The following is a 25706-nucleotide window of genomic DNA, read 5'->3' as shown; positions in this document are numbered from 1 at the left end:
CTCTTCAGCACTGTGTTTACCTTCTGAAATGAAGCAGATGGAAAAAACAGAAGGCAGTGAGCTGCGCACTTCAACATAAGCCAAATGCTACTAAGCCTTTTTCTGGGGTCTATTAGCCTTGGTGGTATTGGTTTAATCTCATTTGGGCAGATCTGAGAAAATGAGATGAAGGTTTTCAGCTTATTTATGTTCTTTCCAAACCTCACCTTTCATGACATCATGAAATCCATGCAGAGCAGCACCAACATTTGTTAAGACAGAACTATAGTTCGTCCGAAGGAGTCCATCTGGCTCTGTACCTAGGAAACCAAAATCACAAGCCTAAGCATTTTCCCAGAAGACTTCGCCTAAAAACCTGAGACCTCACCTGCTTCCTCTACTCTTGGGAAGAGAGAAAATAAAGATGGCTTGTGATATGTTGGAAATAATGGCTCCTGAAGTCTTCGCAAACACATTCAGATAGAAGAGTGATAAATATACATCCAACTCATCTGCATTACCCACATCCACAAATATTTTTAATGGTTAAGAACCAAAATTACATTGTTAAGTAGGATTACATATTTTATGATTCTTCTTGAAATAAAAGTTGAATTTTCACCTTGTAACTTCAGGACACATTTCTCAATTTCTCCTTTCCCTATACATGATTATTAGTTGAACATCATTAAAAACACCATTATTCAAATATCAGAGCTCCACTTCTGGCATGACAGCATGAGCAGTTCCACAGGCCCTCTGAGCTCACAGCATGGAACCTGCTTGGGATTCTCCCTACCTCTCTCTCTGCCCCTTCCGTGCGCACAGGTGCAGATGCTCTCATGCGTGTGCTCGCTCGCTCTCTCTCTCTCTCTCTCTCTCACACACGCGCGCACACACACACACACACACACACACACACACACAATAAACTTAAAAGAAAAAAAAAGCCCAAATTTAACTGGATCATCTGTGAAGCAATTTATGCCCCAAAGGCATTGTTGAAAACAAGACAGCAGCCAGTCAGCAATCAGTGGAGTTTATCCTCCACGTGATTAAGAAACAAAACAGGAGGGGCGCCTGGGTGGCTCAGCGGGCTAAGCATCAGACTCCTGATATGGGCTCAGTTCATGATCTCACGGTCCCTGTGCTGGAGCCCCACATCGCACTCCATGCCAATAGTGCACAGTCTGCTTAGGATTCTCTCTCTCACCTTCTCTCTGCTCCTCCCCCACTAGTGCTCGCGCGCGCGCTCTCTCTCTCTCTCTCAAAAATAAACTTTTAAAAAAAGAAGGAACAGGGGCGCCTGGGTGGCTCAGTCGGTTGGGCATCCGGCTTTGGCTCAGGTCATGATCTGGCAGTTTGTGAGCTCAAGCCCCACACTGGGCTCTGTGTGGACAGCTCAGAGCTTGGAGCCTGCTTAGGATTCTGCACCTCCCTCTCTCTCTGCTCCTCCTCCTCTCTCTCTCTCTCTAAATTAAACATTAAAGAAAAATTAAAAAAAAAAAAAAAAAGAAGGAACAAGACTGGGAAAGGGCCCTGACAAAACCGCTGTTACCCAGGGCAACTGTGGGCCTGCCCATGGCTAAACCCCCTGAGAAACAACAAGTAATCAGGGTGATTACTCTGAAAAACTACAAAATAAAATTAAAGAAGGTCTGTCTAGATGCAAAAATACAGCCTATTAATGAACCAGAAAACTTAACATTATTAAGATGGCAATACTCCCTGTGTGAGTTTCCCAGGGCTGCCGTAACAAAGTGCTACAAAGGGAGTGGTTTAAAACCACAGGAAACAGCGCTCTTACAGTTCTGGAAGACAGAAGTCTGAAATCAAAGCTGTGCTAACAGGGCCACACTTCCTCTGAAGGCTCCAGAGAATAGTTCTTGCCTCTCCCAGCTTCTGTTGGCCCACATGTTCCTTGTTTATGGCAGGATTAACTCCAATCCCTGCCTTGGTCTTCATATGGCCTCCCTGAGTCTCTCCTGTGTCTCTATATGTCTCCAAATCTCTCCTTATAAGGATGGTAGTCACTGGACTGACAGGGCTCTCCCTAAACTAGTAAGACCTCATCTTACCTTGATTACATCTGCAGAGATCCTATTTCCAAATAAAGTTGTATACACAGATACCAGAGTAGAATTTCACGTACTTTGGGGAGACAATTCAACCCACAAAACTCCCCAGACTGATCTACAGATTCAGTGCAATCCCTGTCAGAATCCCAGCTGACTTCTTTGTAGAAACTGACAAGCTGATTCTAAAATTTACATGAAATTACAAGGGAACAAGAATAGTCAAACAGACGTGCCTGGGTGTCTCAGTCGCTCCTCCAGCTCTTTGGTTTCGGCTCAGGTCATGATCCCATGGTTTGTGGGTTCAAAACCTGTGTTGGGCTCCACGTTGACAGTGCAGAGCCTGTTTGGGATTCTCTCCCTCTCTCTCCCTCTGCTCCTCCTTCACTCTCACTCACATTCTCTCTTTCTCTCTCCCTCCCTCTCTCTCAAAATAAATCAATAAACATAAAAAAAAGAAAGAATACTCAAATAATCTTGACAAAGAACAAACTAGGAGGACTCTCACTTCCTGATCTCAAAACTTACCCAAAAGCAACAGTCATCAAGACAGTATAGTATTGGCATAGGACTGACACATATATAGATTAATGGAATAAACCTGAGAGTCTAGAATTAAATCCATAAACCTATGATCAACTGATTCGTAACAAGTGTGCCAAGGTCATTCAATAGGGAAAAAAGTCTTTTCAATAAATGGCGCTGAGACAACTAGATATATACCTCACACCAGATAAAAAAATTAACTCAAAATGGATCAAGGACCTAAACATGAAAGCTGAAATTATAAAATTCTTAGAAGAAAACATAGGGGTAAGTCTTTATGACCTCATATTTGACCATGGATTCTTAGACACCAAAAGCACAAACAATAAAATAAAAATAAATTGATTTCATGTAAATTAAAAAACTTTTGTGCTTCAATGGACACCATAAAAAAGTGAAAAGAAAGCCCACAAAATGGAAGAAAATATTGCCAATCATATATCCAAAAAGGAATTTGTATCTAGAGTATATAAAGAACACTTACAGGGGTACCTGGGTGGCTCCATCAATTACGCATCTGACTTTGGCTCAGGTCATGATCTCTTGGCTTATGGATTTGAGCACCACATCGGACTCTAAGCTGACAGCTCAGCCTGGAGCCTGCTTCAGATTCTATGTCTCCCTCTCTCTCTACCCCTCCCATATTCATGTTCTGTCTCTCTTTCTTTCAAAAATTAATGAACATTAAAAAAAAATTTTAAAAACAGGGCTCCTGGGTGGCTCAGTCAGTTAAGCGTCCAACTTCAGCTCAGGTCATGATCTCGCAGTTCATGAGTTCAAGCCCCGTGCTGACAGTTTAGAGCCTGGAGCCTGCTTCAAATTCTGTGTCTTCTTCTCTGCCTCTCCCCAGCTCATGCTTGCTCTCTCTCTAGCTCTCTCTCTCTCAAAAAAAAAATAATTAAAAAAAAATTTTTTATAAAAAAAATAAAAATAAAATAACACTTACAACTCAATAATAAAAAGACAACCTAATTGAAAAATGGAGAAAAGATCTGAATAAATCTATTTCCAAAGAAGACACACAAATGGCCAATAAGGACATGAAAAGATGCTTGACCTCATTAGACATCAGGGAAATACAAATCAAAAGAGCAATGAGACACCACCTCAGAAAGTTGAATAATAACACTAGGATGGCTAAAATCAAAAAGCCAGATAATAACAAGTATTGGTGAGGATGTGGAGAAATCAGAGCCCTGCTGGTAGGAAGCCACCTTGCAAAACAGTATGGCAGTTCTTCCAACAGTTAAGTATAGTCGTTACCATATGACCCAGCAATTCCACTCCTAGGTATATACCCAACAGAAATGAAAGCTAGTCCACTCAAACACTGTTCACAAATATCTATAGTATCACTATTCATAACAGCCAAAAGGTGGAAAACAATAGAAAGCATCAACTGATAGGTAAATAAAATGTGGTATATCTCTACAATGGGAGGGTACTCTATAATAAAAAGGAATGGATTATTGATACATGCTTCCTGTTGGGTGAATCTTGAGAACACTATGCTGAGTGAAAAAAAAGCAGTCACAAAAAACATGTTATATGATTCTGTTTATACAAAGTGTTCAGAATAGGCAAACTTACGAGCAGAAAGTACGTTAGTAGTTGCTTAAAGCCAAGGAGGGGTGGAATAGGGGAAAAAGAAGGTGATGGCTAAAGTATACAGGGTTTCTGCTTGAAGTGATGAAAATATTTTAAAATTAACTTTGATATATGATGGTGTATATATTTGTGAATATACTAAAAACCACTGAATGTTATACTTTAAATGGGTAAACTGTATGGTATGTAAATTATATCACATTAAAGCTGTTACAAAAAAAACAAATCACAGTTCCAGAAAAATCATGTCATTCTTAAAACATCGCTTAAACTGAGATCCATTCAATTACCTGAAAATATTCTCCTCAAATTAGACGAAAGGGAAACAAATGATATTTTTACTTCTAAACCTCCCCCCCTCCTATTCTACTTGTTGGGAAGTTGCTACAAATTCTTATGCTTTGCCCCTCTGCATTAAAAAAGAGGATTGTGAGGGGTGCCTGGGTGGCTCAGGCAGTTGGGTGTCCGACTTCGGCTCAGGTCATGATCTCATAGTTCATGGGTTTGAGCCCCGCGTTAGGCTCTGTACTGACAGCTCAGAGTCTGGAGCCTGTTTTGGATTCTGTGTCTCCCTCTCTCTCTGCCCCTCCCCTGCCCGTGCTCTCTCTCAGTCTCTCAAAAATAAATAAACATTAAAAAAAAATTTTTTTTTTTAAAAAGAAGATGGTGAGAAAGGAAATTAATATTTAATGCATGTCTTCAATGCTTGATTCTGTACATTCTTAATTTAACTTAAAAATCATTTTACCTCCATTTTTAAATGGGAAGACAGGTACAGAGAGATAAAGCAAGTTGCCCAAGACCATAAACGTGTAAGGAGCTGGGGGACTTGAGTTCAAGTTTTTCTGACTCTAGATCCTGCATTCTTCCTGCTCAAACAAACTAAACATCTCCTTCTCCAGCTTCTTGTACTCTCAGTTCTTCAGGTTGAACCATGAGCAACAAACAAACATACTTGGCAAGGCAAGAAGACCGACGTAAGTCTGAAGCTTCTCAAACACAGCTGTCATTTTTCTCATGTCCTGAGACAGCTCTAGATTCCTGGCTCTCAACGCAGATGTGCAAAGAGAAGATTCACATTCTTCTTCTAAACTAGGAATGAGCAGATTTTTCAAAAGTGAGCATCCTAACGATTTTCAAATAGCTACAATAAATCCTCTCAATTCTCAAACAACTAGATCCAAAGAGAAAACTTTACAAAAAAGAAAAAAAAATTTATTTCATTTATAAGGTTCCATTTTTTAAACCGTAATACACATACCTGTTGGCTGCAAATGTCAAAGGAGTAACAGAGGACTAAATGGGAAATAAAAAAAAAAAAAAAGGCAGGTGTCCATTGTCTTTCCATTCTGAGAACAGCACAAAATTATTGCTCTTAAAAATATTTTGAGGAAAAAATTATTTTGAGGAGGGGTGCCTGGCTGGCTCAGGTGATAGAGCATGTGATTCTTGATCTTGGGGTCATGAGTTCAAGCCCCACACCAGGCACAGAGCTGAAAGGAAAAGGAAAAGGAAAAGGAAAAGGAAAAGGAAAAGGAAAAGGAAAAGGAAAAGGAAAAGGGAAAGGAAAAGGGAAAGGAAGGGAAAGGAAGGAAAAAGAAAAGAGAAGAAAAGAAAGAAAAGAAAAGAGAAGAAAAAGAATACAAAAATATTTTGAGGAGAAAAATATCTCATAGACTGACTTCCTAAAGAGAACTGAACAGGAACCAGCAGACAGTCAATCATTAAGAAACCTTTATAGTATATGTATTTGTAAGGTTAAAAAAACAGGTGGATTCTTAACAGTACTTTTTAAAAATGGGCAGGTAATCCCTCCCCTGTTCGTGCTCTGTCTCTGTCTCTCAAAAATAAATAAACGTTAAAAAAATTTAAAAAATAAAATGTGCAGGTAATCAAGCAAAATGCTTTTTATATAAAGCTAGAAGAGTTATTATCACAGGAAAAATAATCATATCTCCCTCCTCGACCTTGCCATGTCTCTTTTTCTACTTTATAGCAGACAGCTTCATTTAATACTAAGCCCGTTTACAACTAAAAAACATGCCATCTTGTCAATTAAAGTGGTTTTGAAACCAATGATGAAAAGTTGCCTAAAAACATAAATATATGATGGGGTAGGGAACAACATTCCAAAAATAGGAATCTAAGATCAAGAAAGGTCTTATCCAATGTTTCTAAAAACTCAATAGTGAAAAAATTAATTAAGGTAAAATAAAAATGCCTAAGTGTTTCAAGTAGTAAATACCACTTTTGCAGTGGTTCTCAGATTCCTCTTAAACATAAGCCAGATCAATAAGGTATATTCAATTTAGTGTTAAACTTCTAGAATCAATTTTCAAAAAACTTTAACTATACTGAACCATAAGATGTAAGAATCTGAATGAAATGTAATTCATAATTATTAAAGTCCTAACTCCTTGATTCCTAAAATTCTATCATACCAACAAATCATAAAATTTGGTTACTGAAATAACTTTTAAGAATTAAATAACATTTAATTAGGAAATAAAATGGCTTTTAAGACATATTAAATGTTTCAAATAATGAAAGTATACATTTTTAAAAAGGTAAAACCTACTACTTTAGTTTTATAAGGATTTATGAACCATAATTACTTGTATATTTTCAAAATCTCTAAGTGAGTTACTTACATATGAGTTATCTACATATTTTCTAAAGTTTATTCTACAATATATTATAACACATCTGTGTTCTTATTTCTCTTGTGTTCCAGTTGTATTCTTTTTTTTTAAGGCTAAATCTTAGGATGAAAAGATTTAGATGGAGGTCTTGTTAGTTTTAGACCAAAAATATCAAAATGTACAAGCAATATCAAATTTCCAGTTACGGAGATTATTTTCACTTTCCCTTCCAGAAATACTTAACAAAGAATACTTAAGGTTACATAATGACATCTTCTACGAGGGGTGGAGCACATACACAAAATTTTTAGTTTGTAACTTATAAACATCACCAATAATAAAAACAAGAAAATACCACCTTGAAGAAACCTAATGATTACAGGTCCAATCGTAGAAGCTAACTATTATAACCCCCATCTAAATGGGGGTTTTGTTTACAGCAAAAAGATAAAACTGAAATTATTTCAATAAATGTGTGATTCACAATCACTGAAAACATGGATTCATACTGTTATGTGATTATAGCAGTAACCACAGTACAGAACTACTCAAAAAAACCCTAACAGATGCACAACAAATTTTCTTAAATATAAGTTTATGCTGCTCAAGCCATATTTTCCTTTTTCGTAAAAGTCCAAATTGGCTATGATGCAGAAAGATCAGGCAGATCACAAGAGATACCTGTCTCTATTTTATTAATTCCAGCACAGGTCAGGTGACACCCCACAATTCCCCAAATTCCTTGCCCTCAAGGATTAAGTACCTTTTTAACTGATAAGGAAGAATCTTCCTAAGAAAACATATGTAAGAGGTTAAGTGCTCTGAAAAAGTTTTCAATTTCACAGTAGTCTCCTGGAAGAGAAAAATAATTTCATGGTTAATAGTGTTATTTGCCAAAGAGAGCCTCCACTTCCAGAAGTGAAACACAGAAGAAAATTACCAGGACAGTCACAGTATCCTCAGTAATACTTTCAAATAAATGAAGCATTCCTTCCTCAAGAGGGCGGACGTAGGACGCATTTTCATGAAGGTACTGTGAGAACTAAATACAGAAGGGAAAGAATTGGGAGTTACATCACTGGAAAATAACAAATACCAACAGATTTGTAAATGGACTCAACTGAGTTGCAATAAATTTTTTTGGGAAATTTTTCTGGGAAATTTGGCTTTTACAAAACAGATATGCTCCCCTCTAATAGTTCCAAATACAATCCCCAAGTCCCCATCTCATTCCAAAAGGAGGAACTTGAAAGGGGGCCCGGGAGACATAATTAACAACCAGGCAGGGTGGAAATGGGGAGGGGACACTGCATCACAACCAGCACCAACAGGCCTTCCCCAAACACCTGCTTCTCTACAGGGGTCTCCGTTAAAAAAAAGAAAAGAAAATCAAAACTGTATGAAAGGTTTTTAGGTTATGTATCTCATTCTTTAAAAAAATTTTTAATGTTTATTTTGAGAGAGAGAGAGAGAGGGGGGGGGGGGCACGTACAAGGGAAGGGCAGAGAGAGAGAGGGAGACACGGAATTCGAAGCAGGCTCCAGGCTCTGAGCTGTCAGCACAGAGCCCAATGTGGGGCTCTAACTCACAAAGCAGTGAGATCATGACCTGAGCCAAAGTCGGATGCTTAACCAACTGAGCCACCTAGGTGCCCCTGTACCTTTTTTAAAAAACAAGTCTATTAAGGACAGATTTTTATTTGTACTGTGGACAATGTTCAGAGTTAACAAAGTCCAGAAATACAATTCTCACCAACATGAGGATATAAAAACTTTCATTACCATCACTGATGTTTAGTATTTAAGAACAATTCAGTATGAAGAATCAATTCAGAAAAACATCCTACAGGCATTTAGACAACTTAAAAGCAAAAAGGTTAATTTTCACCTACAAAATATCTCAATTACTGTATAATGAGTATTGTATAATGGCTCAAATGTTGATTTCTAAGTATAGAAATGTAAGATCTCACTATGCAGAAATGTGATTCAACTGGCCCCCCCTAAACTATAGATACATGGCTCTGGGCATCTCAGTCTTTCTGGACTTCAATCTTTAGACCTGTGAAGTTGAACATTAGGCTTACACATCTAAATGTCTACTTTATGATTCTATGAACAAGTCTAAACACTCTGGTCATCTTTTAACAAGTGGTTTCTGAATCCCCTTCAATAATACAGACTTATTAGGGAAACCACATAGAACCTTTCACAGGCCAAAACACCAAAAGTAAGATACTGAGAAATACATGAATTCTTCAAAGTTAATGAAGTGCTTCAGGAAGTTAAGACTAACAAATGTGACTCTCCCTGTGTGTGCTTAATACGGCAACAAGCTAAAATAAAATTCCAATAACGCACAAAGAACCAGTAATGAGTAAAATATATTTTTTGATATTATAGAAGTGCAAAAGAAAATATAACCACATTAAAATGCTGCAGTACTATTTCCCTACCCAAGTCATCTGAAAGCTTTTTCCCACAGTGAAACTGAAGAGCATATTTCAAAGACCCAAAGTTTAATTCTTTATGAACTTCAGTAGATATATGGCGTCAGATCAAAACTGATGAAAATCAAGCATCTCCTGAGGGCTTCCTATGTGTAAGACATAATGATAACAAGAACTAACCGTTAGTGAGTGCATACTACGTCCCAGGCACTATTCTTAGTACTCTGCACGTATTATCCACTTAATTCTCAAACATATATACCTATGAGGTATGTACTCTATCCTCAGTTTTAAAGATCAGGAAAATGAAGCACAGAGAGGTTAAATAAATTGCCCAAGAGGACACAGAAAGTGGCAGAACTGGGCTGGGACCCCAATAGTCTGGCTTCAGAATCCAGGCTTTTGCTACACTAATAGGTACTTACAGGATCCATGGACATAAACACTATTCAATCCCTGGAAACACTGCATGGTACAGAAAAACAAGCTAGGAAGAAGAATCAGCCAAGTAGGAAGAGGGGCAGATTCATTTCAGAATACCACATTATGGGGGCACTTAAGAGCACACATCTACAGCAAAATCCCTCAATTTCCTCCCTGTGGGAGCCAGCCTTCAAGCTAGCCCCACTGATCCGGGCCTTGGCCATTCTTGGCTTTGTGTAGTGCCCTACCTAGCACATTGCTTCAGGGTTGGTCTGTGTGACCAAAATGATATGGTAGAAGTGATGATACTCAGTACCCACACTAAGTCACAATAGGCATGTGGCTTCCACTTTGCTCTCTCTTGGATCCCTCGTTCTAGGGGAAGTTAACTGCTCTGTCCTAAGGACACTCAAGCAGCCCTGTGGAGAGGTGTTCTCATTGAGAAATCAAGGCTTCCCACCAACAACCAGCACTAACTCACCAGCCACGTGAGTGAGCCACCTGGGAAGCAACTCCCCCTACCCCGGGAAAGTTTCTAGATGAATACAGCCTCAGCTGACTCTTGACTGACCTCATGAAAGATCATAAGCCAAAGCCCACCAGGCTAATTTTCTCCTGATTCCTTACCCACAGAAAGTGTGTGAGATAATAAACGTTTGTCATTTTAAATGACTAAGTTTTAGTGTAATTTATTACACAGCAATACCTAACTAATACACTCACTGTTTATTTTTCCTTTTCAGTAAAAGGTGGTCCTGCAAACTATCGTAAATCCTTTCATTAGAACTAGATGGGCAGGGAATCGGGGAGGGGTGGGAGGGCTTGGGTAGCTCAGTTCGTTAAGTGGTTATGCATCTAATTCTTAAATTTGCTCAGGCCATGATCTGATGGTTTGTGAGTTTGAGCCCTGCGGCAGGCTCTGTGCTGACAGCATGGAGACTACTTAGGATTTTCTCTCTCTCTCTCTCTCTCTCAAAATAAATAAGCATTAAAAAAAAAAAAAAAAAAAAGAACCAGCTGGGGAGAAAAAAGGAAAGGAAGGAACAAAATTTGCCAGGCCCCAAAAAAAAGGACTGAAGGGAACAACACTTAGCCCTCTTCTTATTCCTTGTTTAAACTTCAGACACTCTGAACATACCCCAAAAATCAAGCAGAGAAGCAGTCTCACCCCCACTCCATACCCCAGCAAGAAGGGTCAACTATACCACACATATTTTTTTGCTTTTAAACATATCCAGGGGCACCTGGGCAGCTCAGTCGGTTAAGCGTCCGACTTCAGCTCAGGTCATATCTTGCTGTTCGTGGGTTTGAGCCCCGCATCAGGCTCTGTGCTGACAACTCAAGAGTCTGGAGCCTTCTTCAGATTCTGTGTCTCCCTCTCTCTCTCTCTCTCTCTGCCCCTGCCCCACTCACACTCTGTCTCAGTCTCTCTCAAAAATAAATAAACATTAAAAAAAATTTTTTTTTTTTTAAATTTAAACATATCCAATGAAGAAAGTTACACAGAGAGTATAAACAAGGAAAGAGAAAAATGCCAGCAAATTAACTTTTCCAACAATAAAATGCACTTTTCCTTATGCCACATCCCGGTCAAAAAACTACTGAAGTCCTCCATCCTACATATGACGTGAAAAGTCTGGGCCTTGGCCTGCCCAGGGGACTTCTAGGGTCCGGAGCCATGTTTTTTTCTGTGCAACCTGACCTCCCATTCCTCCACTTAAAAGCTTGACACTCTTGCCAAAACAGATTGTTCACTGCTCCCTTCCCCCTGCCCCACCCCCACACACACACTTCATTATGCCTTCTAACTCCATGACTTTGCTCATGTCTTATATCCTCTTCTGGAGGAAAAAAACACCCATTCTATTTCTCTCCTCCTATTCAATTCCCGCTCATTTTTCAAAGCCCATTCAAATCGCCAAAGAAGCTTTCCCAGACACTACCACCAACAGCAATCTTCCCTCCTTGATGACCTCACTTCACTTACTGATCTTACCACCCACATTTCCCCCTACTATTTAATTTCTTAAGAATCTCCATGTTTGCCATATTTTATCTTGAGGGTAAAGACTGTGACTTACAGTTTTCTTCCATGTCCTCCACGGTAGTTGGCTGATGCACAGTAGTGGTCTGAAAAGAAATAACGTGTCCTCCTACTTGTTCAGGGCAAAGAAAGGTATCCTGAATTAACTTTACCTTCTGATTCAACGGAGATATAGTGTCAATGGCAGAATCAATAGGAAAAATCTGAATCCTCTGTTCTGTATAGGTGTGAAAGTTCAGTAGAGCCGTCACAAGATCTTGAACAAAAGCCAGGGCCTGCCCAGCAATGTCCCGCATCTTCAGCTTTTAAATGGAAAGTATATAAAGTCAACTCTCCAATTACTATTCTCAAACAACTTTAGTAAGTCCCCTTTTAGAGAAAACACTTAAATTCTAGTATAATTATTCCTTAATTTAAATTTATTTGCTCCCACTTGGATTTTAATATTCCCTCCTAATTAGAATGCCACCAATTTTAGAAAATAGACCTCTTCCACTTAACCTAGACCATATAAGCACAAGTCCACCAACCTACAAGAAAAGTAGGACTCACAAAATTATTGCATCCCATAATTCCATTCTAAAGTTATCAGATGAGAGAGAACAAAAATCTGTATTATTTATGAATTCAATGAACAGCAGATTATGCAATTTTTTAAAAATGTATGACAAAGTGAAGCAAAAGTTAAACACATGGTTTAGTGCACTAAACAGAGGCCCAAACCGATAAATTCTTGTTTCTGAAAAGTCTGACATACACATCGCTGAAAATAAAAACATCATCATTACCTGATGTCTCCTATTGTGGGGTGGAACGTTCAGAGCATTATACTGACTATATTCTACAAAACAAAAATGGATGCATGTTAATTCATTTTACATTTACAGAGAAGCTGCATAACTGAAAAATAAATGCTCTGCAGCAAAATCAGCTTTACATAAGAATTGTAAATGATCATAGTGTAAGAGAATAATGGAGTTTATATGGAATCAGTTGTTTCTCAGATAAAGTAAAACTTTTGATTTTTTTTAAGTATGCCTAACGTGGGGTGTGAACTCATGACCCTGAGATCAAAAGACATATGCTCTATCCAGCCAAGCACCCCCAAATTTTTTTAACTGTAAAATAAACCCTGAGTTTCTGTTTCTAAGAAATATTTCCAAAACTTGAGGCCTATCGAGATTACTTAGGCCCATGATGTTCTTGCTATCTTCAGTCATGCTCCTTTCTAAAATAACCCTGCACACAGCTGCCACACCAATCATCCAAAAATATCACTGTTTTCATGACAGTACGATATTTGACAGTCTACCACGGTCTGCTACTGCTGATCCCAACAACTCAATGCTAACTTTTCTGGGTTGGTCTCCTCATCTTTCTCACAGTCGTTGTCTCTATCCCAGACTCTGTTATCAACCTCTGTTAGCTTCACCTGGCTTCACACTTCAATCCCCGCCTCCATCTCTATGAATCTCTACAGCCACTCAAACCCTCCCTCCTCTGCCTGGTCCTTAATCAGAAAGATCTGGTGCCCAAATCCAACTCAGAAAGTCCCTATGCTGCTCTCATCCAGTTCTCTCTTACAGCCCCATTTCCACCAAGGGCTTGGTCTCCCATCCACAACTGGACTATTTTCCTATCAGTTCTCTTGGGGGCCTTGCCTGTTTTCCCTCCCAGCCTGGCCCATCATTTCCAACACTGCTCTTGCTAACATGAAAGGAGATCAGGGTCCATGACAACCTAATTTACCAAACTTAAGGGGGCCTCAGTGATACTCTGCAATCCATGACTTCATTGCTGTGTCCCTTCCCAAGCATCTGTTCCAAACCTTTTCCATTTTAAGCCTCAAACACCATTCTCTGTCTCATCCTCTGCCCCACGGATGGGGTAGCCTCCCCCTACAACACCAGGAAGACCAGGGCCGAATACCAAAGGGTTCCTATGTTCCCTACCCTCCACCTCAGAGTCCATGGCATCACATATCCTATCCTCAGCCAACCCTCCCCCTGGGTCCCCAGCAATAGCTCCTTCTGACTCCTCACGGCCTAGTCCATCAACCACCCCCTCTCCTCCCTAGTTCTTCAAAATTACCTTCAAAAAAAGCATTTGTTGCAGCTTTTTAAACTCTATCCCCATAGTAACTTGTTCCCCTTTACCTCTATCATACTGAGTCCTCTGCCCTTACCCATCCCCTGCATACAACGCCTTCTCTTTTACTCCCAACATTTTCCATCTCCTTCATTCCCCCTGCTCAAAGAACAGTATGTCTTCCTCATGTCTGCCTATTTCCTCAGCACCCATTCACCTCTAACCCTCTGCCGGCCGTCTGGTATCCACCTCTATCCTGTGTAAAAACATTCTTCTCCAAGTCACCAAAGCAGCTGCCTTTACTGTCCATCACCCTCTCTGAGCTCCCTGCCTTTACTGTCCATCACCCTCTCTGAGCTCCCTACCTTTACTGTCCATCACCCTCTCTGAGCTCCCTGCAGCAATGCTACAACTTAGAACTGCTGCCCAGCACCACCAGGCTGAACACTCCCTTCCCCACCTCCCATGGCACCCCATTTCCCCAGTTCGCCATCATCTCCACTCCAGCCTCTCTCCTTCCTGATCACAGCTCTTCAAGGGTACTACACGGGCCTCTCTGCACTTTATACCCCTCGTTCCCAACATTCTCAAAGCCCATTCATCCCCCCAGGGTCAACTTCAGTCTCTCTCCGAGGTCTGGGCTTTTATTAGAAATGCATACACCAATAGACAGCTAGACATACGCTGATCCGCCAGAATATTAAACAACAAAGTTAAGTTCGCCACCCCCCTCCTCCATAAACCTGCCTCTCACCTGCCTCTTTGATTTCTGTCAACAGTGCCACATCTTTCCCCCACACTGCTTCTTCACACTCCCCTGCCTGCCTGCATCTATCGCCCTGACAACTCAGGCCCCAGCCTCCATAACAGGACACCAAGACTAGCATCACAGTAGTCTTGGCCCCTTGCCCATTCCAGGGCAGTCTACACCCTTGCCAGACCAGCTCTGTGAGACCATGACATTCAAAAGCTTAAACACCTCCACTGTCTCGTGAATTACGTCCCAACTCCTTGGGTCCGGCCCCTCTCAGCCTTTCAGAACTCACCCGTCACTGCCCCCACCTCCCAGTCACACTTAACTAATTACTGCTCATCAGACTGTGATGGCACCTTTTGTCCCACATACTACACTCCACTCAATCCCCTGGCTGGTTCTCCTGCATTTCAGCCCAAAAAAACCTACTCAGGCCCAGTTCAAAGCACACTTCCTCCAAAAGACTTCCCCAAACAACCCTTTAGCAGTAATCTGTCCTTCCTCGGAAACCCCAAGAGTCTTTTCTATACATTTCTAGACACTTCTAGACATTTCTATACATTATCTCTCCCCTTCTGAACTACAAGTTCCTTCAGGGTACCCTGAGATTTCTTAGAGATTTTTGTATCCCCTGTGCTCCCTACCCACCTAGGCACTCAGCAAATGATCTCTAAATATTTCAGAACTCAAAGAAGTAACCCACAGTGACATGGTAAGGATCTAAAGTAGGTAGGGTGACAACTAGTATTGGAAAGGGAAAAATTTTAAAAAAGAGATCCAGAAGGAAATTATTAGAACCTGATGACAAATTGATACAAGGATTAAAGGGAAAATGAAATACCAAGATTTCAAGTCTAGGGGATCAAAGTATGCTAGCACTATTCACATTAATGTAGAAACTAGAAACAGGTGTTGTTTTCAGAGGACCTTAGGTTTCTTATATAATAATGACATACGCTGATTTTAGTGTTAGATCAAACTGCTGGGGTTTTTTGGTGTCTTTTGTTTCCTCTTTTCTTAGTTCTTCCAGAAGAAAAATTTAGGGGAAGTAAAAAATTTCAATCATGTAATTGTAAGAAGGGAAATCTGTACTTAATTGAATATGGGTTTCAAAATTCCAAGCAATTAAATAAAATATATTCTTCGTTTTCAAGGTTCTGATTTAATTATCTAAATGTTACAAAATTGGTACCTATTATACATGTAAGTTTTCTTTTTTTAAAAAAGTTATTTTTCTTGATATGGCTATGTAAATTACCAGACCATTCTCAGGATGAAGAGGAAGCAGGACTTACTCAACTCAGCTCTGTATCACTGAGCAGGAGATACGAGGCTGAGAAGACCCATCGCCCACTGCCCTTCCCCCACTCCCCCCACCACGAGCAACTTTTCTTATACAAATTTTCAGGTATTTTATGTGCAGGATGGTTTTTACCTTGGATATGATATGCTAAATATGTGCAATTAAAAAATGTGGATTTGAGGTTTTTCCAAGAAGGCCAACTTTGGAGTCAGTCTCCCTATGAAACATGAGGGCCAAAGCTGATGAAAAAAAACAAAAAGAAAGCAATCTTGTGTTGAGCCAATGAAGTTTTTTGCCACATAAATTAAAAATGATTTTAATTAGTTCATTACCAAAGACAGGTTCAAAGTTACACATAAAAAACTGTACATTAATACCTACTTGTATCATTAAAAGGTACTTTTTCACTGATGATTGATAAGGACTCCTCTAATCTACCTGACAAATCTTCATGAAGGTTCTTTAACTGTAATTGACTGAAAGAAAAAAAAAAATACAAAACCACATTATTGCCAGTCAGACAGTGGATCCTCACTTCCTTGTTACCACAACAGCTGGTATCAGGCTTTCAGAGAATTGTGCCTGACACTGGGAAATGCTTGGTGGTAGACAGTTATTAAAAGATGAAGATAAGAAAAATACTAAGCCTCAATTCTGAAGCCCTTGAGACTTCTGTTGAATGACGTTGAAGACTGTCAGAATTTATCACAGTCCCAGTATCTAATACAATCTTATCAGTTTATTTCCCCAAGTGCAAAGTAATCTTAGAGCCATTTCAAAATCACAAATTTTCTCTTTATGGCACATAAATGTTTGTTCAAGTATTACAGTAAAGTTCTTTTTTAAGTATTCTATCAGATTCGTCTTCCCCTTGGGCTCAAAATCTGATAATTTCTCTGGTTTTGATTCAATTATGAGTATAGGTATACATCTAAACCATGCATATAATTCCACCAATGCAACTAAATTGAAGAAATACACGTTGACTGATTCTGTAAAAACCTAAAATATTATGTCATTCATCAAATAAATACTGGAGTATGCTTTTACCACCCATCACTTCATCAAATTTTAAGATTTAGGTATCTCCAAATTAGATCATATAACCTCTCTTTTATTCAAAATGTACCATTAAAAGGTTGGCATAGTGATAAGGAGTCAGTTTTCCTCCCTGGGGTTATCAGAAGGCTCTCTCTTCAGCGCAGTCTGAAACAGAAAGCACCCAGTCCTCAGTACAGGAGCCCCAGAACGCGATCGGCCACGGCAGCAAACATCGGCACAGGCTGAGGACTAACGCACAAGCCACTCCACCAAGAGTGCATAAGGCCCTGGAGAGAGCAGAACTGAGGAGGACCCCGGAGATGGCCTATTCCCAGCTCACTTCAAATGTGAGAAAATTGAGAGAGAAGAGTTGCTAAACCAAAACTCAGGTCTTCTGATTCTTACTTCAGGGCCCCTTGGAATTCACGTTTTCACATACCATTCTTCTGTTCGAAGCCGACATTCCTTGGCCTCCTTTTCTAGAGTCTGAGATTTTACCTGAATTTTAGAAGAAAAAGAAAAGCAGATGGCTCAGGCTATAGATGAGAGCACACTTAGGGGACACTGCAGGCAAGCGCCTCCCCTTGAATGACTAACTCTGCGTTCCGTCAAGTGCACAGATTTACAAGAGTCTTGACTATCTCTTAATGTGCTCTCACCAACAGTGGGGCTTACTTCTAGTTTGGCCTTGTCATTCTGCAGTTTCTCGATCGTTTCCATGTACTTCCGTGTCAGGCCATCAACCACGGCTTGGTGCTGGGCCGCCTCCATCTCCAGGGTGGCCAGTCGACTCCTCAGCTCTGCTTCCACATGCTTGTGCTGCTCATCAGCTTCAAAAAACTGAACAAAAAAGATCATTTTTATCTTTTCACGATATCCTAATATGTACAAATGAAGAGGAAAATAACAGCAGTGACTATTCATGGAGCAATTTCCACCCGTTGCATATGCTCACTATGCAAAACCCACACAGGCAGGATCTCACAAGATCCTCACAGTAGGTCAGAGGTAGTGCTGTTATCTCTCCTTTACACTTGTGGAAACCAAAGCTTCAAGGGTCTACATAACTTGTCAAATGTAGAAACGAGATGTGAACACAGGAGATCCATGCCAAAGCCTATACCTCCTCCCTCTCAATCTCATGGATTTCTTTCAAACAACTTCTGGCACACAGAGAGAATTCAACTGACCAGGGTATAACTTTTCTGCTACGCTAACTTCCACAATTAAAAAATCCAAATTCAAATAGCTGCTATTGCTAAAACAGGTAAAACTCCTTTCCTTAATAAGATCAAAAGCTCATTTTGTTAACATTCACAAAAAGACTGCAATAAACGCATATTTATTTTCCACCATTTCACTATGCTCACCATTTCACAAAAAATTCAGGAGGCACAGCTGGATATATTACAGTATGACTCTTAAAATATGCTGAATGTTGGGAGGCAAACACTGATTATTCAACATTCCATAAATATATGAGTGCCTGCCATGACAGAGAAAGACCCTGTCCTGGGGAAAGGCATAAAAAATGACATGGTGTGTACCCTAACAGACCTTACAGACCAACAGGTGAACAGATACAAACCAACTAAATGGTAATAACTTAAAACAAACACTTCTTTTTGATAAGCCCTCATCTAAATGATCCATCTCATCATTTTCTAGCTAAAATGAACAGTGCTTAGTACTGTACTGTCAAGTTATAAAGTTATTCTGCTGTCCTTTAAATAAATGCGTACTTCAAAGCACACATCGGATTAAGATATGAAAGAGATTTAAGAAGCAAATGAATGACAGTGACATATATACCTAACAACCACAGGAGACATTAAAATACATACACAAAACACTCTGTGCTGTCCTGCATTGGTTTTTCCACATTCCAGATCATATGAGCCATCTTTTTTTTTTTTTAATTATGTTTATTTTGAGAGAGAGAGAGAGAGAGAGACAGGGTGTGAGTAAGGGAGGGGCAAAGAGAGAGGGAGACGCAGAATCCGAAGCAGGCCCCAGGCTCCGAGCTGTCAGCGCAGAACCAGACGCGGGGCTCAAACCCACAGGCCGTGAGATCATGACCTGAGCCAAAGTCAGACGCTCAACCGACTGAGCCAACCAGGCGCCCCATCATACGACCCATCTTTAAGTCATTGGAAAAACAGAAAGATTTTCTCACTTGTATATGTAACCGTTCATTCTCTTCTATCTTCTTTTGTAGATCTTCATCAAAGACACTCTTCTGCTCTTGACTCAACTGAGAAGAAGATTCTCCACTTTTCTGATGGAAAGAATAAATTATGTCCACATAACTTTCATCCTTTAGAGAAACATCCTAAGGTACACAGATTCTCTATCACCTTAGTAGCTTGTCTCTTCTATGTGTGCACCATTCTCAAACAATCCTGCAAAAGGTATACAATCCATCACTTAACTTTTCCTATTTGACACAAGTAGGAACTGCAAATATTGAAACAAGCTGAAGAGCTTAAAAAGGAGATAAAGGGAATAAAGAACAGATAAGGTTCACTATTCTTTGCAGATCAGTCCGGGAGTGGTTCTATTGGGAGACATAGCAGGCCCGGAAAGCTAGCAATAAAAACATGCTACAAAACATCATTTCGAGTTGATCTTTTGGTTTGGGAAATGACAGTTTTAATAATTGCATGAGTCTGAGTTGTTAAACTCCTTTAAGAAATTGTAATAAATCAGCATTCACAAGGACAAATTCATACAAAATTTCACATAAATATCTAATTTTTAAAAAAATATACAACCATATAAAATAAAGCTATTATAAATAAACGGAGGGAAAAAGCTCAAAAACACCTTCCTTTCCCTTTTTTACTAATATTAACTTTTTCTACATAGAAGAATAGCACTATTTAAGAAAGCCAATAATGAACATTTGTTTTCATGGAATACAAGAGCTGAGACTATTCCAGGGATAGCCTAACAATGAAACTGTGTTCAAACATCAGTCACCACCCTTCTCTGCCTTTCTTGTGACCTCACTCCTCACTTAAAATGAAGTTACTTACTGATCCAATGTGAGCCAATGACTGGAAAGCCCTTTGAAAATGGAGTAGCTTTATTAAAAATAAAACATTAAATATCCATTATGTTGGGACACGAGAGCTGCACAAAGCAAGACTGCCGAATGACATATTCTGGGTCACAATGCTTCCCAAGTTGGAAAGCTTTAATTAACATTAATTCAGAATTGTTACACCCAAACCTCTGCGAAAACATCCCTGGGAGGGGATCTCGCCAACCTGGGGAGGCTGTTTGAACAACCAACATATGGTTGTTCCTTCCCCAAGGAATCTCCAGAGCATGCGTATTTTGACAAAATTTCCCAAGTGATTCTAATAGATACCTGCTTACACTCTCTCTGTTCTCCATTTATTCGAAAATTACCACTCTAGAGAATTCTTTCATGTAGAGGAAATGTGTATGGAAAGGTACTAACGTATAATTCTGTTGATTGCCTATCATATGGCAAAAACAGTTCTAGCCACCTTTACAGAATCCCATTTACTACTCAACAAACCTGAGAGTACCATCCCCATTTTGCTGATAAGAAAACTGAGGTTGCAAGACTAAAATGACAGATGAAGAATTCAAGCATGGGCTTAACTCCAAAGCCTGTGCCCTTCCCTCCACACCACACTGCTTCAGAGTTGCTATGTGCCTTCTTCTTCCCTCCCATCCTTCTACTCTTACTGCCTCAAGCCACACGTTTGCCAGGTGCCGCTCTACATACACACAAGACTTAAAGATTCAATCACTAGCCCAACTCTTCAAAAAAAATGCAACTTCTTAGTCACAGAGTGCTCCAAAGTACCAGACCACCCATCTCATGGCAATGAGAATCTTGTCTCACTATACAAATCATAATGGAAAAAGTTTACTTTTACATGACCACACAAGAATCCTAAATTGGTCTCCTAAGAATAAATACTAAGAAATATCTGCAGCAAACTTACAAGCATAAGGAATGAGTTATTTCGACTGCTACTTTCACATGAGCTGTTACACTTTAACACAGTCTCACATTTGATTTGCCCTACCTTGAGTTAATAGCGACTTAGTGTAACTGAAAGCAGTAAATTTGACCAGTATATACATAAATATATATATAAACAGCAAATGTCTGCTTCCTTGACCCGACATCCAGCCATAATAATGGAAAATTAGGGAATGTGGAGATGAGGTGTTCTGTTAAAACCCAGATGGCCTGTAGATGTCTGTACCTCGCAGACAAGGTCTCACTAACTTGCTTGTATTTGACCTACCTTGTTTTTCTTGCCTCGGGGTTCACTTACAGCCAATTCATCTTGAAGTAGTTCTACCCTCTTGGCAAGCTGCAGATTTCGAAATGTCAAACTGTCCATTTCTTGCTGCAGTTTTCTCAATGACTGATCCTTCATTTTCAGTTGTTCCTACATCCAAGTGAAAACAGACCATTCCTTACAATTTCACCTTAAGGTTTAGAGATAATGAAATTATTTTTGTTTCACTAAAACATTAAAACCTCGTGCTGTAGGGAATTCACGTTGTATGTTTATCATGCCAGTTCCATGTTTTCAGCTATTTGGTGACAAAATCACTTTTTTTGGCCAAAGCAAGTAAATTTAAAAATAAAAATAAAAATAAAGCATATATATTGAAGTAACAGACAGTCATCAACTTAAAGTAAAATACCTACAACTGTATGTTGTTCCATAATGTTGTTGCGTATGTGTCTGGCAGTGAGGAGGCACAAAGCCTGAGGCTACAATTTTATAAACTTGAAATGTGAGAGAGAACTTCATACTCACTGATGACGCCCTTCAGTAAGAATGGGAAGCAATTTATTTGCATTCATTTTTTTCCCCATAAATCCGCCCTGAACTTAAGTCAGCCAAAATGAAGTCTTTCCAACACACTGATTTCTCAGGTCAAAAATCAGTATTATCCTAACATGAGAGTATTTTTAGATGCTGTTTGCCCTACATCAATTACTTTAAAGTTTTAAGTGAAAATAGAAACAAAATCTATATTTTAAACAACATATATTTCGCTGCCCATTCTGAACTGTTTATACTATAATGGGGTAAGAAAATGGAAAGCTAGGGAAATACTTAGCTTCACTCTATTTTTAAAAAAATATTATTCTCACTAACTTTACTTATGACATTCTGACAACTTTGTGTTCACTGGTTATCGAACACAGATGACCAAATACTACGGCATATTTCAAGATGTGTAGGTTTATTACTTTCACTGAAAAACCACTGCAATGCTAAGATGAGGTCAAGCTCAATGATAAACTAATATAAGTATACTGCAACAGCAACCTAGAAACCAAAGTCTGGTATCTGCAACCTACTGACATTATTTGCATGTTGAGAGCAGCCAGAGCGATAGAATAATGTTTCCATTAAGTAGAGAAACAATTTTTCTTTTCTATTGATTGTTAGTAAGCCCTTAATTATTTTTTTAGGTAAACTATGCTCCATGTGGGGCTCAAACTCATGACCCTATGATCATGATATGGAACTCCTGACTGTATGTATGCTCTACTAACTGATCCAGCCAAGCGCCCCTTACTCAGTAAGCCCTTAATTTTTGCTTGCAGTTTAATGGTAAACATAGACCTGCCCATATCCAAATTATCATATATTTCAAATTAAAGAAATCCAAATCAAGGAATGCTGACAGTATCTAACAACTCACTGAAGAGGCAAACCCAATATTATCAAAAGCATGCTGTAACAGAAGACATCCTAATATTCCCATTGAGCAAACCAGCAAATTGCCATTCTTACTGTAACTATAATGACCACTACAATGAATAGTAAAACAGTTATTTCTTTACATCCTTACAATTAATCACCTCTGACTAATGCTTCAACTCTATTAACCAATCATCAATTTCAAAAGACAGCTATTTCAACCTCTCTGTACACCCTAGTTTCTGCAATGGGAGATGATGATAATGTTATCTGCCTTCACAGAGTTGTGTGAAGACTAACTGACAGAGCAGATGTAATGTGCTTGGCACGATGCCTGTTACACAGTGAGAGTCCAATAGTCACCATCACCAATGTCACCACCACTGCCACCATCGTAGAGTTAACCAAAGAACCAGCAATGGGATGCTGTCATATGCCACAGTGGGCTATTAAGACACTCCAGGAAATATCTTCCCCAGTTTTAAACATCATTAAGAGAGAGGCAGCCTGGGTGGCTCAGTCATTTAAGCGTCTTACTTCGGCTCAGGTCATGATCTCGTGGTTCATGAGTCTGAGCCCCACATCAGGTTCCTTACTGATGGGCACATCCTGCTTGGAATTCTCTCTCCTTCTCCCTCTCTCTTTGCTGCGCTCTCTCTCTCTCTCAAAATAAATTTAAAAACCTAAAATAAATAAATAAATAAACACCTTTAAGAGAGGTAATGATCACTTCTTCAATGATTTAGGCAAAATAATAACTTGACTAACTTTAAAGCTCATGCTTACTAATCTTGGCTTGGGCGCAGACAGCTTCGGAAGTATGGGTACGGTGTTCTGAGCTGCCTCAGCACTGTCAACGGCACCTGAGGACGGGGCACTCTCAAGGCAGAATTCTCTAGGGTAGGGTCCAACACTATAAGTAAAAGTACATATTTCTGGGTTACCCACGTGGAACCACCCAGGATACGTCACTGGTTGGAGGCTACTCCAGGAAGAAATAAGAGTAAAGGGAATCCTAATTACCTTTTGTCTAAAAATCAGGCAAGGGAGTGAAGAATGACATAGACAGTATATTTAACTGAAACAGGCCATGAAGAAATCTATATTCTAGAATTAATTTATTCAATTAAAAATATCACTAATCAGGGGCCCCAGGGTGGCTCAGTTGGTTGAGCATCCAATTTTGGGTCAGGTCATGATCCTGCAATCTGTGAGTTCAAGCCCATATCGGGCTCTGTGCTGACAGCTCAGAGCCTGGAGCCTGCTTCAGATTCTGTGTCTCCCTCTCTCTCTGCCCCTCCCCTGCTCACACTCTGTCTCCCTATCTCTCTCAAAAATAAATAAACATTAAAAAATTAAAAAATATATATCACTAAGCAATATTTATGACATGCCTACTAGAATGAGGCAGAAACAAATTCCTTCATCTCCTATTATATTTCTCCCCTCAGTGAACAAAGATGCTGATGATAAAATGTATCACTCAGAGTAACCTGATTTACAGAGGTTATTACTATGAAATACCTCAACCCAAAAGCAAGATCAATGGACTAAATGGTTCACACTTTCAAATCCATTTATTAGGGGACAACCATCTGCTGAATGCTGGGCATATAAATGTGAATAGGACACAGACCCCCTCAGAGTGCTCTCTAGTGATGAAGACATATAAGAAGCCCCATTAATTCAGATAAATTTAGCTAAAGAGAGGCCATGAGGTATAAGGGAAAGCATGAGATAAAGTCAAATGATACTTTTTTATACTTTTTAGCAAGGAAATCAAAGTGCATCACGTTCATTACCTAAGCAAGTAGGAAAGTTAAATACAAAAAACTATATTACCTTCTCCTATCCCTAGTGAATCAGTGTCATTGTTGAGACCTTACCAGAAAACCAGCTGAATTCCTTGCATTGAGTATCGCCCAACAATGACTTACCCTCACAGTACAAATATGAAACAGGCTTCTTACCTTTAAAGCAGCAGAATTCGCTTGTTCATCCACAACACCTTTTTTCAGGACCTGATTCTGAGCCCGAAGCTGAAAACAGAGGAAGCAATAATTAATTTTTAATATAAAGCAATAGCAAGGAAATCATTTACCATTACTTCACAGGATCATTACACTGAGTAACTATCTTCCCACATATATATGAAAATAGAAATATTTGCCCAGAAGAGGATAGTAGATATCATCATTCTGTCATTTCCTCAGATAAGGCACAGAGGCTGAGCTGCCCAATGATGTAATACTAATCAGTGGCAAAATCGAGACTAAAATCCAGTTCTCTTGACTTCCACCCAGTACATGGTTCTTTCTATAAAACCAAGTCACTTCTTTAAAAAAAAAAAAAAAAAACAACAATAAACTAAGTGCTAATACAATAAACTAATATTAAAACTAATAGAAAGTGATACAATAAATAATAGGGTACTGTGTATGCCATTTTCCTTGAACCTCTGGCACACATTCATTTGTAAAATACATACATTCGGACTACTTATGAAATCCTACAGAAAATCAAAGTGTAGGGCGTTAAAGATGCCCAGCAGGATACTGTGCCTAATATTAGTCATGCAAATATCATCACCCACAATAGGTACTCTTGCAATAAGGCACCAGCTAAGGTCGTACATGAAAGCAACTAAGAAGCAGACTCAATCCAGAAGTCAGTAATAGCAGCTAACATCTGAAAGTTCATTATATACCAGGCACTGTCCTAAATGCTTTACATGTATCACTTCATTAATCCTTACAACCTTATGAAATAGGTACTATAATTATGCCCATTTTACAGATGAGCAAACTGAAGTACAGAGAAGTTAAGTAGCAATGCTGAGATACAGACCCCAGCAGTTTTTACTCCAGAATCATGATGCCATTAGACAATATTGGTTACCATTTTCTAAAGCTACATATAAATGAGAAAAGAAGTGGGCAGGAGAAGTTGGGGGAGTCTCTGAAGAGGTAGGACTTGGGCTTTATTTTTTTAATTGAAGTATAACTGTTTTATTTTTTTTTTAATTTTTTTAATGTTT

General features: G+C 39.3%; 1 protein-coding gene across 1 annotated transcript in view; it reads right to left on the bottom strand.

Moving 5' to 3' along the window:
- PPP1R21 (protein phosphatase 1 regulatory subunit 21) overlaps positions 1-25706 on the bottom strand; it is a 64294-nt gene that overhangs the window by 30186 nt on the left and 8402 nt on the right. The window contains exons 2-13 of the mRNA XM_027072503.2: positions 24640-24708; positions 21248-21394; positions 19129-19230; positions 17628-17792; positions 17392-17450; positions 16293-16387; positions 12555-12607; positions 11919-12068; positions 7791-7892; positions 7614-7702; positions 5164-5300; positions 207-299 (exon numbers count right to left, since the gene is read on the bottom strand). Coding sequence (XP_026928304.1) covers positions 207-299; positions 5164-5300; positions 7614-7702; positions 7791-7892; positions 11919-12068; positions 12555-12607; positions 16293-16387; positions 17392-17450; positions 17628-17792; positions 19129-19230; positions 21248-21394; positions 24640-24708 — 1261 coding nt within the window. The remainder of the gene's footprint in view (positions 1-206; positions 300-5163; positions 5301-7613; positions 7703-7790; positions 7893-11918; positions 12069-12554; positions 12608-16292; positions 16388-17391; positions 17451-17627; positions 17793-19128; positions 19231-21247; positions 21395-24639; positions 24709-25706) is intronic.

The sequence above is a fragment of the Acinonyx jubatus genome, chromosome A3, assembly GCF_027475565.1.
Source record: "Acinonyx jubatus isolate Ajub_Pintada_27869175 chromosome A3, VMU_Ajub_asm_v1.0, whole genome shotgun sequence".
NCBI lineage: Eukaryota > Metazoa > Chordata > Mammalia > Carnivora > Felidae > Acinonyx > Acinonyx jubatus.
The sequence above is the reverse complement of the archived record's forward strand: the minus strand, read 5'-3'. Positions and strand labels throughout refer to the sequence as shown.